At 34.2% G+C, this 15,356-nt stretch overlaps 1 protein-coding gene across 1 annotated transcript; it reads left to right on the forward strand.

The window, feature by feature from the left end:
* Window positions 1-8: 8 nt before the first annotated feature.
* On the forward strand, window positions 9-14,912 carry LOC107364911 (uncharacterized). The gene is made up of 9 exons (XM_089269371.1): window positions 9-407; window positions 620-972; window positions 1,224-4,278; window positions 4,483-4,594; window positions 4,681-5,865; window positions 6,079-8,484; window positions 8,567-8,831; window positions 10,816-11,062; window positions 12,413-14,912. Exons 6-9 carry the CDS (start codon window positions 8,468-8,470, stop codon window positions 14,035-14,037), a joined length of 2,154 nt encoding a protein of 717 aa, XP_089125497.1. The 5' UTR covers window positions 9-407; window positions 620-972; window positions 1,224-4,278; window positions 4,483-4,594; window positions 4,681-5,865; window positions 6,079-8,467; the 3' UTR covers window positions 14,038-14,912.
* The last annotated feature ends 444 nt before the right edge of the window (window positions 14,913-15,356 follow it).

The raw sequence follows: 15,356 nt of genomic DNA on the forward strand, positions 1-15,356 counted from the left end.
GAGAAGAAAGTTGTAAGAAGATGATGATGAGGAAAAGTTGATGAAGAACAAGTAAAAGATAATTGGTTGTATCAACTTTAAGTGGCATAATAGTCCATTTTAGTAACAGATATTAACGATCAATTATAACGGATCGCACTTGTTTCTCACTGATAAATATTCGGGTTCATCTTAATCTTGATTATCATCCTTGTTTTCACCCTTGGGTGCAGCAACGGAATACTTGTTAAAATTGGATCTTAATTTGTCTCTTGATATTAACACTTGGTGTCTCCCAATGTCGTCTACATTGGCTGGTTTTTGGTTGTTTTTTAACCAGAAAATTACATTATAATCAAGTTTAGTTCCATTGTCTTCATCAATTGTCTCAATTTTTGCCTTGTTTTTATATCTTTTATTGAAATAAGGTGAGTAACAATTCAAGTATTTCAGAAAATGGAATAATTTACGAAAACAATGAACTATTTTAACTTAATCTGGACGCAAACAATAAAAGCTATTGATGCAAGTCATGTAATATTTCCTATTCATTCACATTAAGTTTGCCATAAAATGTGAATTTAAAAGTTGATCTTTATTTAATTAACCATCAATTTGTGATTTATTTGAAACAATGTAGGATAGTAATGAACGGCATGGCAAATGTAGCAACATGTTTACGGGAAAAACAACAGCAGCATCTAAAGGGAATACCAAGTTAACCAAGTAAAAGGTAAATCAAGAGGATTGCAGCCGCTAAAGATGAAAGGCCTGATATGAAATAATACCCATAGTTAAAGCTAATGAATCAATACCAGTTGAACCAGCATAATTAATTTGAACGCCTAAATGGTTAATGGTAAACCTTGATGTATATGTATACCTACCTACCTAACCGTACCGATCAACATAAATATGGATCAATATAAATGGCAGATCAATCTTGGAGTATATACTAAAACAACAACATGATCATCAACAACCTTGATCAAGGTAGTAATACAGCAACAAATTGCAGCTGGAAAGCAAAAAAGTTATCGTTATTAGTTTAAAAAGCGGGTTTCGAGGCACGAGCCAAATGTCAGTTAGCAATATAATATTTATTCAAATGTCAATAGTTACATACATATACAAAGTGAGAGTAAATCTGCTTTTCTCTATCATCATCATCATTCTCCTTCTTTCAGGTCAGGTATCATAAGTCTCTCTCTCTCTCTTTCTCATTTTATCTTTTTCTCTTTCAGTTACTCACTCTCGTCTCTGTGTTTGTCTATTGTTTGAACCATTTGATAAGGAACCAGGAGAATCAAGAGGTCGAGAGGTAAACCTAGGAGAGTGAGAGGGTCAGGTCACCTTTATTGCTCGTGTGGATGCTCAACACCGTCAAGCAAGCTTATATCCAAAGGCAGGTGATTTTGTATTTCTACAAACACTTCCCCTCACTTTCATTACAAGGTTTTCATCATCACCATCTACATCTACATCATCATCATCAAAAGGAGATCAATTCGAGGGGAGAGAAAAGGCTGTTTCTCTGGTTGAGCCTGTTTAACGGATGCTTATGAAAATTGCGAGGGAGAGTAAGTCCCTTCTTGTACCGGGTGTTATTATTTCCTCTGAAGGCACGCTTATACGCTATTCGCACGCAGGTTGTCTTACTCTCTCACCATCTCTGTGTCTTTTCTCGTTCTCTCTCTCTCACACACACAGACATCTTTTATTACCAGCACCATCAACAATAACAACATTAACAATTGACAATTGTAGATTGTGGCGCGTGCAATTGTACTTCACAATTTAATACATTATCACTAAAACCAATGTATTTTCATTCGTTTGACTATTAATTCATCCAATTTTAACATTTCTCTTATTTTCAATTGTCAGTATTTTTCGACCTTCTTCGATTTCTTTACCATACAAGTATTAGAACTGGCCATTGTTATCCATTTTTATCAAGAGCACTTTATTACCCTTTTTTCAGCAAAATCATTATACCATGCTAATAATTATGTATTTAGTTCAGTATCGGCAATTTTTCAGCAATTGATTTTTTTTTGCTTAACAAGATTGTAATCAAATATGGTTAATATTTGTGATTCAATTCAGGTTTATATTCGGCGCTTCAATTTCCCTTTCAAGCTATTGGCAGTTAATTATTTTTACGTTTCCGCTTTTAGCTTTCTTTAATGAAGCTTCAAATTCAACACGATTTTTTAAGGCTTTTTTTGTTTTCCTTGTTCTTTCCTATTCTTTTAACCTCTCGTTTCATCCCTATTCACATGCTTACCTGGCTTGTAAGATGTCTACGTGAATTTATCTTACCTTCAGAGGCTTTTTACCCAAAGGCTGATATTTTGCTGTCAATGATGAGCTCAATATAGCAGTTGTTGCTTTTTGCTGTTACATCTTTTTGCTTCCTCTTCTTATGCTGTTTTTTTTGCTGCCTTCTTCATCTTGCTTGTTGTTCGTTTTCTTCTTGAACTTAACATCTTCTCACCTGTCCGAGTGATGGTTGCCTGTCTTTAAGAAGCAACTTGGCTTGAACTAGCCTTCATCATTATCATCACCATCACCAACCATCATCATCATCAACATCATTTTCGTCTTTCGGTAACCATGTTTCAACCTGCCAAGACGATTGATGTAAACTGAAACAAACGTTCAATGATAATTTGACTATGTGTTTATCCTCTGTCCTTTCCGAAGGTTCATCTCTTTTTTGTCAATTGTGATGACGGAGGGTCAATTAAGGGGTTCGCCAATGGTTATTAGTGCTAGCATGGAGATACATTTTGAGCTATTTTTTTACCACACACAGATTCACAGTAATTTCAAACAGTAGATGAAAATTGTTTCCATCAAAACGCGAAATGTTATGATGAAATGATTCAAATGATGTCTATCCAAATAGATGCTCATTTGTCTGTCAACATTATTTCAAATCAATCAAAGTAAAATCAATTTGAAACTATCATATTCAATTAAACAGAGCTACAATTACAATCATCAACTGCACCAAAAACATTAGCAGACAACAGGAAAGTGAGGAGAACCATCTTAACGTTAAATATCTTTCAGAATCACCAACATAAGCTATAAATATCCAGACAAATCAAATCTTTGGTAAATTGATTTTCATATATTCATCATACCTACCTTTGCAATATGTTGAACTCTCACCCTTTTTTTAATTATCAGAAGCTCACCTAAAAGTTAATTTTGATTTTCTCACCCTTTTACCCTTTCAAAGAACAATCACCATTCGGATTCATTTTTCAATTCAATGACATTTCCAACGTGAGAATCGCTGTTAATCAAAACCATTGGCTGACCAATACTAAAACCAATCTTGGAAGGATAACAAATGGAATCAATCTTCCCATTGTAGTCTTGGTCATTTCAGCATTTTCATCATTACTGTAAAAAGGAAACTGGACAATCATTAGTCAACTTTTTGTCTAAAACCAATGTCCAGTATGGAGAGAGAAGTCTTTTACTGTTTTAAGGTTTCTCCTTGGCCACCTTTTTACTTTCATTTGTGTCCTGTCATTTAACCATTAATAATCACTAATTTTAACACCCTACTGACACCCATAAAGTGACCGGAAACTCAAGACAAAGTAAATCATTAATTGCAAACAAAACAAAAACAATAACAGCAACAACAACTTCAATAACAATGGCCAATGATAACTGGAAGCAAATAAAACAAGAGGAAACACAAGCGGTAAAAAGTACCATTAAATCGCAAATGAGAGCAAGATGATTGGAGAGGCAATTTACCTTTTCTTGTGTGAATATAATCAACTTTAATCAATCCAACGATAATCAGATTATTGTTTCAATACTGGTTAATCGCCATGGAATGGCAAGTAATACAGCTCCATATGTACATATCAACCGGCCTACAAACAATGAATGTTATGTGTTAACATGGACAAGGAAGACAACGATAACATGTATTGGTTGATTGTGATGACTGTTCAAGGAAATGATAAAACATAATCTCAAGGAAGTAATTTGATTGTAAAAAGCTATTGAAGGAACCAAAATAAAAAGGTTAACCTGAGAAGCAGATTGTTGATTACCAAAATATATTGGATGAGAATCACTTGTAACCCATGAAGATGATCACCAGCGTTTTGTCCTCCTTTCAATGTTATGCCAATGATATGGAAACCTTTACATATTCAACTGATTATTGCATTAATATGTTGTTTCATTAGCATATTATAAATACATATTATTACATATTATTACAATGTACCATCATCATCGTCATCATTATCAGTGCAGGTAACTATTTTGAAAATGACCCTAAGTGTAAAGGTAGAGGAAGTTTAAATAGTTAGAGGTTAAAGGTAACAAAACCACTATGGAGCTTCTTCTTCTTCTTCTTATATCATTCCCTGATTGATCACTTCAAGGGTCATTTCTTCGTTTGGTGTTACCAAAAAAAACCGATCCCATCATCTTGTTTGGTTCCCATTTGGTTCCCAGGTCACCCTTTCCAACATAAGGACTTTGGGTTATCTTCGTTTTTGGGAAACAGTTAGGTCAATTGTATTGTACACTTATGGGAATTTGTGCAGGACAAATATTACTGTTAAAGGTCAGAATATTGTTCAGATTAAATTATAACAGATAGTAATAATGATTGTTATTTATGTAATAACATGTTTCATCTTCTCTTCCTAGGTTATTGTGAAGACACCGAGAAAAGACGATCTTATTGTTCCCATCTATGATCGATTGGTATCATCATCACTGTAATCATTTTTAATCATTGATCAATCACACCATCGATTAAGGTTAATGCAGCATTAGACCAGAGTTGCGTTCATTGACAATTATAACATTTCGATATTTTGACTTCAATTTCCGATATGCATTGTAAACAAAGGATTGGGAGATACATTTAAAATTACCTTTTTTTTATATTGAATCATAAAAAGGATAAGGTTAGTGGGAGGTAGAAGAATAGATTTGATGTACAACAAGAGTAGGGACAGAAGTTTTTATAAACTGGGTCATCTTCAGTCAAGAAAAGAGCAAAGGTGTTTTCATTGTTTCGTTTTTTTTGACCAGACCAGTAACTTTGTGCTATTATACTCGTGGTACGTGCAATTGACGCGTGCCACGAAGGGAGAGAGCGAGCGACTGGTGGACCAAGAGTGACCAGTTATAAGGAGGAAAAGGGAGGTAAAGGGATAAGTTAACAGAGTGTGTGAGAGAGAATGAGAGGAACTGTACTTTCTCTGGTTCTACATCCATTTTACTCTTTCGACCGTCACAAGACCGAAAGAGTTTTAAAGCCTGTATTAACTGTTTACTCCTGTTAAGGCTCAACTGTTTATCCTAGCTTGACCTTTAACAATCCGTTGACCTCGTACGTGGCCATTCAGAGACTAGTAACAAGGTACAAGAGAAAGGGAAAGAGAGAAAAATAGTCTTTCTTTTTTCCTATCCATTTATTCTTTGTCATCTTTTCCTTCAATGAAGTGTCCATAGAGCTCTGTCCATTGCCTGTGGGTCACTTACAAGTTGCTTGTACCTTCATGACACCGTGAAAACAAAAGATAAGTCTTTCAATATAACGATACTGACTCATTTAACAATTTAAAAATTGACCACAACAGACAAAAAAAACTAGAAACAGTTGTCTAACAAGTCAGACAAATTGTAAAACATAAGATATTTTTTTTTGTTTAGCCAAAAGCCGATCTCAATTAACAAAAGACCCCTTTTGTAAAAAAGGAAAGCAAAAATTGTATTGTTTTGTTTAACAAATGATTTTTTTCTAGTTTGCTTTAAGCTAAATATGTGCCACTTGTAATAAAGTGCTGGTCGTTTCTCAACCTGTTTAAAATACTTGGTAAAAAGGTAGGTTATTAACTGAAAGGTAAAATTTTGTAGTAAAACAAGTGACAAAGAAATTGCTTTCTTTTAAATCCTTTTGCCTTTTGTTACACTTTTTTCTTATCCCTTCATAATACTTTGGTTTTTCATTCTATTTTTTGCTCTCTTTTTTTTCAAACAAACAACTTTAATATCTTACGTTTTGGTACCTTTTTTGTTGGCATATTATCTTCATAGTGTCCTGAGTTTTACTGGCAACATTTTCAACAATTAACATCGACTCAATGTTGAGCATTGCTACTTAAATCTACTGATGCCATTATTGAGTGAAAGGAGAATCTCGCTATGCATAAAGTTTGCTTTTTTTCTGGTCAAACAGTCAACTATTTACAGATGAATTAATTCCAACCATTCTCTATGCTGCTGCTGCTGCCGATGATGATATTGATAATGATGCTACTTGATAAAGATGAGGAAAAGATGAGAAAATGACCGTGATGAAGAGACAATATTCTCACGGTTTAATATGTTTGCATTGTATTTAATATGAATCACTCTGATTACTCCCCGAAAGTCTATGGCCAAAATAAGTTCACATAAAGATCGTTATGGACCATCGATTAGGCTTCAATTAGCATAAAATAATTTTCAATCATTGGTATCTTCTATGATAATAACAACAACAAAAAAAACAAGACAATTGAACTAAAAACATTGAGCTTAAATTTGATTCAACTAAGCGTTGAGCCAAGAGTGATCATCAAAAATTGAATACATCAAGACGGAAACAAGGTAACATGGATAATAGTATAAAATTAAGCAGATAAATGATTGTAACTACAACTTCCGATAGATGTCTGGTGTTGGTAGCTAAAAATGTAGATCAACAAACACAAAAAAACAACAACTGATGTAATGGTGATTGGTAATTACATGTAAAAACCATTAATGTTAACAATCAATGATTACATCAAGTTGGATCGATAATATTGTCTTTAAACGTTATCATTGTCATTTCCGTTAAAGCCTTATTTTGCGCTTGTCAAGCCTTTTCCCGTTCATTTTTACCTCTCGATGGACATCATTCAAAATTATCATCCTTCTCATTACCATCCTAAACATCATCATGGACAACAACATCAACAGCAAACGTGTCTGATTGACCGTGCTACCCTACCTTTGACCTGCAAAAGGAGCCAGTAAAGCAAAAAACAAGCCTAGTTAATTCAATGGTAAAGCTTAACATTGGTAACTTTTCTGGGGATCAACAACCACATGGTCATTGGCATCATATTGATTGTAGTTGATTAGTTAACCAAGAACAAGAGTAACTGCGATTAATATTGTGGTGTGTCTGTTGTGGTTAGTGGGATGAATCGGAGGTACATAACCAATGGACCTTTCAATTAGTAGGAATTCAACTTTTTTTTCAAGTAAAAGACGATGATAATGTATTACTGTTAAAAAAAGATAGAGAAATATAGCAAAACTTGAACCTTTTTTTGGCTCTTTCTGTGGATAAGAAGAGGGAAAAACAGCAAAAATTTTAAGATGGTGATGATGATAGGGATAGAGGATAAAGAAGATGACGGCAAAGAGCATTTGGATAACGGCAAGATGTAAAATTCACAGAGCGCATCAACATCATCAAGAACAACAGGTTTCAAGGGTGATGTTAAAATGTCTGGTTAACCTTTTGCCACGCGAATTGAGAGTTTATTTTCAAACTATTATATTATCATCATTCAAAGGTTAATTTAACGTTGGTTTCCACACATCAATTTACAATGTGATTAATGTTAACATATTAATGAACCCAGCGAGTTACATTCAATTAATAATAAAGGTTACATCACCCTAGATATCAGCCGAAAATGCGAAGAGCTGATTATTTTAAGACATAAAAACCAAGCAGCCGAAAAGCTGAAAGCATAGAAAGCATATTCAAAATGTGATTTGTATAAATTGGCGAGTCAAGTTTTTTCATTAAATTATATATATTTTTTTGCTTAATTTTTGATTCTAATTTATTTATTGCTCCCTTAATCAATAAGATTTGACCAAATTTAAATTGTTTACCTTATCCAAGGATAAAGACTGCAACAGATGACTGTATTAACTTTAATGTTCATAGTTTCCTTTTATCAACTGTTTGCTTTAGTCTTAAGGATTGTTAATCCTACATATTGCAGCCAAGTCAACAATTAAATAACACCTTTACCTCCATCTTTATCATCATCTGGATTAACAATTGTATGGAAGCTAATGTAAATGGCAATGCATAGTGAAATAATCTCAATTGTCCAGTTAATTAATGTCTATTTGATTTCGCCTTACTATACTGTTGGTTTTCAGCAAGAGCAACTGTAACCCAGTTGTGAATGTTACTGTTCACACGATCACCATAAATGTGATGATCATTGAAGCACAACATATTCACACACATAAACTTGATACAAGAATAAAGTGAAACAGTAACATTTTACTAATAATGAACTTATTTTATAATATAATCAAACAAAACAAAAAAAACAAGAAACAAAAAAACCAATGGCTCACTTCATTTGTCTATACATGTATGGATATGTTATGGTGTAGGAGCAGATAATGAAATACACATGGGAAAATGGTCAACTTGGAAAGGTAAAAATTTGATTAAAGGGATGCAAGTAAAATAATTATAACACACTAATAATAATTTTAATTTATTTATTTTCCCTTTCAGTCTTAACCTGCATCTAAGCGAACAGGGAACGAGCCAAGGAGACCGAAAGAGTAATCAACTAACCAAGTGCCTTGATTGTTCCAGGTGGAAATATTTACCTCAAGCAATAATAAACTTTGGGGACACTTTGCATTCACATATACACAATGTTGTCGTAGTGACTGTTACCAAGGATAATCATCGCTATCACCATCAACATCATAATCATCATCAAAAGACGACTGCAGCAGCAAAAGAAACAGCAAGCATGGAGAAACTCAGAAAGTAAAAATATTATCTTTTAATGATAAAAAATTGAAGCAGAAGGAAGCAACAGTTGACTGTTAACTGTTAGCGATCAACAAAAATGATAAACACACTAACTTTGCAGTTGGCATCTTGGATGATAATAATAATGGTGATGATAAAAAAGTAATCAGAACGTGTCACCAGATGAAACCTGTTGATTGCATATGTTGATGATCAAGTTCACCATCAATTTTCATTTTCACATGTCTTTTCAGGCTCACGCTCTCTCTCTCTCTCCTATCTCACTGGCTCACCATCATAATCTTATTTCAATTGTTAATTATTAGTTGCAATCATTGATTATCCATGTATTATACATAGGTAATCAGCCAATTTCAATTCCACATTTTACCAAACAACAGTATTTCGTATTGCTAATTGTTTCTCCTTTTTTTACTCCAAATTTTAAAGCAGGTTTATTCCCTTATTGCTGCAATTGTCCATCCACGATGATGTTGATGGTGGTAATGATGATGTTGATCATTTTGCATTGATATCGATGTCTTCAAGGCTGGAATAAGTCGTTCAACAAGGTTACCATCTCAACCTGTTGCTTTTAAACACTCACACAATTTGGTTAATTGTTAATTACCCACATATTTAAGTGTCACTAATTAACCTTTTCTTTTCTTATTATTGCTTCAATTTCCTCACCTGTCTTTTTGATTCAAATGTTGAAAACAATTAGTCAAGAAAAAAGTGTCTTCAACATTTGCAATGTTTATGCATTTGTTTTTTACCCTTAACTTTTGCTAGCCAATATTAAACAAGCAAAATGTTATTCATGATAACAAAATGATTTTACCATGAATAACTATTCTATGAGCTTGATTTTGATTCACTTGATATTGAATTTACCAACATTTATTCATGTTAATCAAAAGGGATCAGGAATTAGGCATGCAAATATATTCAAGTGCAAGGTTAATGTGGTAAAAACAAGGATCAAAGCAAGTGTAAATTAGCTAATTGTTAATAATCTAATGTCATAATTTTCTGCTCAAATTTACAGGTAAAAAAATGGATGCAATCTAGGAATAAGATGAAGACAAAAAAAGAGTAAACCACGAAAAATAGCGAAAAAGTACGTGAAGACAAAGATTATTGAGACAACGAATACGACAACTAAGATGAAGAAGACAAAGATGAAGGTAAAGATGAAGATGAAGATAAAGGAAACGAAGGGGGATCCGACGGAAGGATGGAGCAAGACAGAGAAGAAGAAGAGGACAGAAAGAGGGGAAATTGGGAGGATGAAAAGAGGGTGAAAAAGAGGGTGAACCGTTTAAACAGTGTAAAGGTTAGCATCTGCCTTTACATTGATCGGTTATCATTGGTTTTCAACTAGAAGCTTACTTTTCTTTCTCTTTCTTTTTCTCTCTCTACGGCCAATCTTCCAATGGCTTCTCTTTCTTCTCTTCTTCTTCTTCTCTTTCTTTCTTCTCTTTCTTTCACCTGCCCTGCGAAACGAGCCACGAGTTAGGGCGGTAATAGAGTGAGCAAGAAGATGAAGAGAGAGAGAAAGAGAAAGACTTGGAAAGGTTAAGCTCTCCCGAACGATCGACGCTAGTAGTTATTGGTATGAAGGTTACATCGACAGATCATTTTACCTTTGAACCAAGTCAAGTTAACATTAACAGTTTTAGTTTAAATTATTTTATAACATAACATTTATATATATTTACATCTTTTCATCAACATCATTTCATTTCATGTTTACATCCCGAGATCATCGTTTAACCGTCATCGTTATTTTTGACATTCATCGCTGTCTTCATTGACTTTTGTTGTTTAACCAAAATTGCTCCAATTTCAAGCCAACACAATCCATTGGAACTTTTTGTTTGACTACATTTTGTTCGTATTTACAACCAATTTTGTGACTCTTTTTTATTTTGTCCAACCGATAATTGAGTGTCTTAACTGTTGATCACTTAATTGTTGCAACTTTAATCAACTAACCCGTTGTTAGACAACCTTTGTGCCAACTTGTTTGTTTGTTTATTTGTTTATCAGCAACTGTTATAGTCAAAAGTCAAGCAAAAATGCCTAGAAGTTTTTTGATTAAAAAATCTCTGGTAACAACAGGAACCACAACCACGACAACTGGAACCACACCAAGTGCACCCACAACCGTAATATCGGGCAATCATGAACGATCAATCCAAGATGATTTACAGAATGAAAATTACAATTACAATAGCAATGGTTAGTTAACCTTTTTATTTACAATATTTCATTCCCAATCAAATCCTCAATCATTGTCAACTTTCACACTTTTCATTTCATTTCATGTTCCTTCAACCCTTGAAAATCAGTTAGAAAGCAACTGTTAAGTCAAAACTAGGAAATCATGTTAGTGGATCATTGATCCTTCATCATCTTCATCAACTCTCTCATCTTTAAGTGGTCCATAATAATGTTAAGGAAGGAAGCTAAATTGCTACCTTGTAAACCGGTTTACTGTAAATAATTTAAACTGGAATAACAATCTGAAGACAACTTTGAGACAAGTCAGCTTTTTACCCAAAGAGATGATGATGATAACGAAATTTCAATTATTTCGTCTTTCCATCATCTTCTTCATCCTCACCTTCACCTTAGTCTTTCATCTTATTATCATTTTCTTGTTTTCGTTTTTGCCTTTTTTTCGCTTTTTCAGAATTCTCAGAACAATTAAATGAACCTCTGTGTTAAACGAAAACCTTTACTTTTGAACAAAAGGTAAAACTGGTTTTCTGCTGTTCATCTTGTCAGTTAATTATCATGGTTAAGCTTTTACAGAGTATAAAAAACAAAACAAATCAATCCCGAAATTGTAAATTGACGAAAAGTTGAGAGCCAAAAAAAACTGTTATTTATTATTTACCATGAAAAAAAGGTTGAAACAAGGTGAAGTTGAATACAATTTCAACAATTTGAAATTAAATAACCAAATTTGTTTCATCAGTTGGTGGTCAACATCAAAAAAGAAAGGTTTCTTGTACCAATCAACTGGAAAATTAATCGTAATTTAAACAACGGTAACAATCCGAATTGGCTCAAGTCTCTGAATGTTAGTAAAAAAAATGTTCAAATTCACGTTACAACTTAAAAGAGGAACCTTTTATGTATCTTTTATACCTTTTTTGTGAAACATTTTTGGTTTTTTAAATAACAAAATAGTCAAGACAGTGTTTCAGGTAAATAAGATCATTTCGTTCAACTCAATATACAACAGATAACCGGTTTTGCGCTATTCAATGCAAAAATAAATCAATAACGAAAAGCAAAAGATCACTAGTAAAGGTATATTAATTTATTGTGATTAAACAATTTCATCAACTTTTCCCGTTCACTTTTATGGACTTTTTGCTCTTCCAAACTTGACCTCAGCTAGTTTTATTTGTTGCTCATCATTATCATCTTCATCCTCTCACCTTATGAGGTACATCTTAATCTGTGTATTTAACTTGAGAAATGTTGACCAATAAAAGAGGAATTATAATGAAAAATTGACATTTCTTTTGCCGCTTTAAAACTAACATTTTTCTTGTTTTCTTTTTGTTTTTCTTTTAGTTCCATTTGATTTGAGCACGAAAAATCGCAAAACCGAAGCAAATGTCCCTTCTAATGGTTCAGTCAAAGACCGTCCAGTCAAATCAGAATCCGATTCTGGTCATGCAGGTTCACCTCGCGGTCAACCTGGTTCATCTTCATCAACCTCATCCACATTAAACGTTTTAACCCCTTCACCCGCTGTAACTGCCAAAACACTTTACATTCCCTCTTCTGGTTCACCTCGAGGAGCTTTCCTAGCCACATCATCTTCCTTGCCCGGTAAAACTGCTCTGGCTCCATTGGAACCACTCAATATTAACCATGATTCCGATTTGATTCCTTGGCCTTTACCACCAACCAAATCCCATCATTTATCACTTCATCCACATTCACTTTACTCTGGCCTTTACACACCTCGGGATGCCCATTATCCCCATCCAGCCCATCATCATAGTCACCATCACTCTCATCACTCTCACCATTCCAGCCACTCACTAGCCAATTATCATCATCATCCTCACCACAACTATTACATGTCTCCTCATTCCCACCATCATAACCATTATTACAATCAACCTTCCAGTCCACCCTACCTCATCTCACCTCCACGAACTCCTTATTCACGATCAACTTCCTCGCGAACCACAAACTCGTCTTCACCATTAGCTTTGACCAATGGCTCACTGAGCTCTTCCCTTCACCGTTCCGATTCCTGTTCATCTTCTGATCTTCCTTCACCTCGAGACTCTCATTCTGATGATGAGTTAACCTCTCGTCGCCATTCTCTAACGCCAATTACATCAGGAAGAAGTTCATATGTCCATTCACCAGTGGCCACAGTAGACGAGGAAAACGAAGACTCGCCAATGACTGACCTATCAGTTGAAAATAAATCCTCTTCTTGTCCTTCCTCATTCCAATCAAGTCGACCCGCCAAGATGCGTAAAGATGCAACCGGATCACCTATTCCAGTCTCATTTTCCTGTCCCTCGTCACCTCAACAAACCCAATTGTCACCTAAATCATTACCATCACCATCATCTCACCACCAAAACTCATCGTCATCCTCTACCTCTTCCTTGTCATCACTTTCATCCTCATCATCGACAACAACAACGACAACCCAAGTAAACTCAAAAACCTGCAACTCTTCCGCTCCTCGATACCAATGTCCAGATTGCAAGAAGAGCTATTCAACCTGCTCAGGATTAACCAAACACCAAGAGTTCCATTGTTCAACTCAGACCAAAAAATCATTCTCATGTAAATTCTGTGACAAAGTGTATCATTCACTTGGCGCCCTAAAAATGCACATCCGAACCCACACTTTACCCTGTAAATGTAACCTTTGCGGCAAAGCCTTTTCCAGACCTTGGCTACTTCAGGGTCACATGCGAACCCATACCGGTGAAAAGCCATTTGCTTGTACCCAATGTGGCCGTAAATTTGCTGACCGATCAAACCTGAGAGCTCATTTCCAGACTCATTCAGATGTTAAAAAGTACGGCTGTAAAGGATGTGGTAAAACATTTAGTCGCATGTCACTCTTGTCCAAACATCAAGACAATGGTTGTCCAGCTAAAAGCCTTAACCTATCAACCACAACAACCTCATCGACCTCATCCTCGAGTAAAACTACGTGATTTACCCAGTTGACTAAAAACTGGTTAAACCCAATTCCTTACTCAACTCTATTACTATCATTGCCAATATTATTATTACATTTATTCATATTATAACGCCGATTACCAATATATATCAATTGAGATATTATTGAACTCCATTCAATTACATTCCCAATGATGTTGACCACAATGAAACTAAACTGTTTCCAGAAGACGTTATTATTAATTGTTCCGTTGACATTTGACCACATTTCATATTTACATTAATCATCTTTTAATATACTTAATTACCATCACCAACAAATCACACACACACAGAGAGAGACACTTATATACACTTATACATAAATATATAAATATATCAACACACACAGAAAGCCACACACATATGCACACTGAGATTAATAATTAATCATCAAACTGCCCACCGAATCAATAATGATGGTTAAACTAATTATTGGCTGGACAAGCAAGGCTAAGGAAAAATGAAATGCAAAACAAAATGGTGTGTGTTTGACTACAATACTTGTTAACAATACAATTGTAAATATTTTTTATACAACAATATCTTACCTTTATTAATCGAGTCACAACTCAATATCAATCAACCAACACAAATTGTTAATCTTTAATTATCTGTATAAACCATACAATTAACCAGAGCACTCATAATAATGATAAAAATGACAAATGAGAAACACAAAACACAAAACAAAAAACTAGTCCAAATAACCAACATATATTGTATTAACCTTAACAATTAATCACAGTGATTAAACAATGTGAATTCGCGCTGTGCCATCAATTAATACTCTAAATGTCTCTCTAATTGTAAATTTATTAAATGTAATTTAACTCCAACATTGAAATAAACAAATTGAGAAAAAACTAAATCTTTTTCAACATTATTTATGCTCATTCCGAGCCTCACTTCAACATTAAAATTAGACAAATAAGCAATAAAATAATTCACCGATTCTTGATAATAACCTTAACGCGTGTCACAATCAGTCCCGATGAGGTTAATAATGAAATGTGAAAGGTCAACATGAACATGTGTTAAGATGTTAAAAGATTTGAGACTTTTCAAGGTTTATCATGATGAAGCCTCATTGAAACACGGTTTGAATGTGACAATCAATAGGACAAGACAATTGCCATTAATTTACTTTTGCTGACACTTTTTAATTCAATGCCTTTCTGTTTACCATTTTTATGCCATTTTATGACACTTTTACTGGACTTTACTGATCTCCGGTCAATGTGTGTAACTTTGTTTATCTTATTGCCTGGTAAAAGATTAATAATATGTAAGGGTCATCAATGGGTGGTAAAAG

This window comes from Tetranychus urticae, chromosome 3 (genome assembly GCF_039701765.1).
Source record: "Tetranychus urticae isolate SD_2017Ah chromosome 3, NJAU_TeUrti_SD_1.0, whole genome shotgun sequence".
Classification (NCBI taxonomy): domain Eukaryota; kingdom Metazoa; phylum Arthropoda; class Arachnida; order Trombidiformes; family Tetranychidae; genus Tetranychus; species Tetranychus urticae.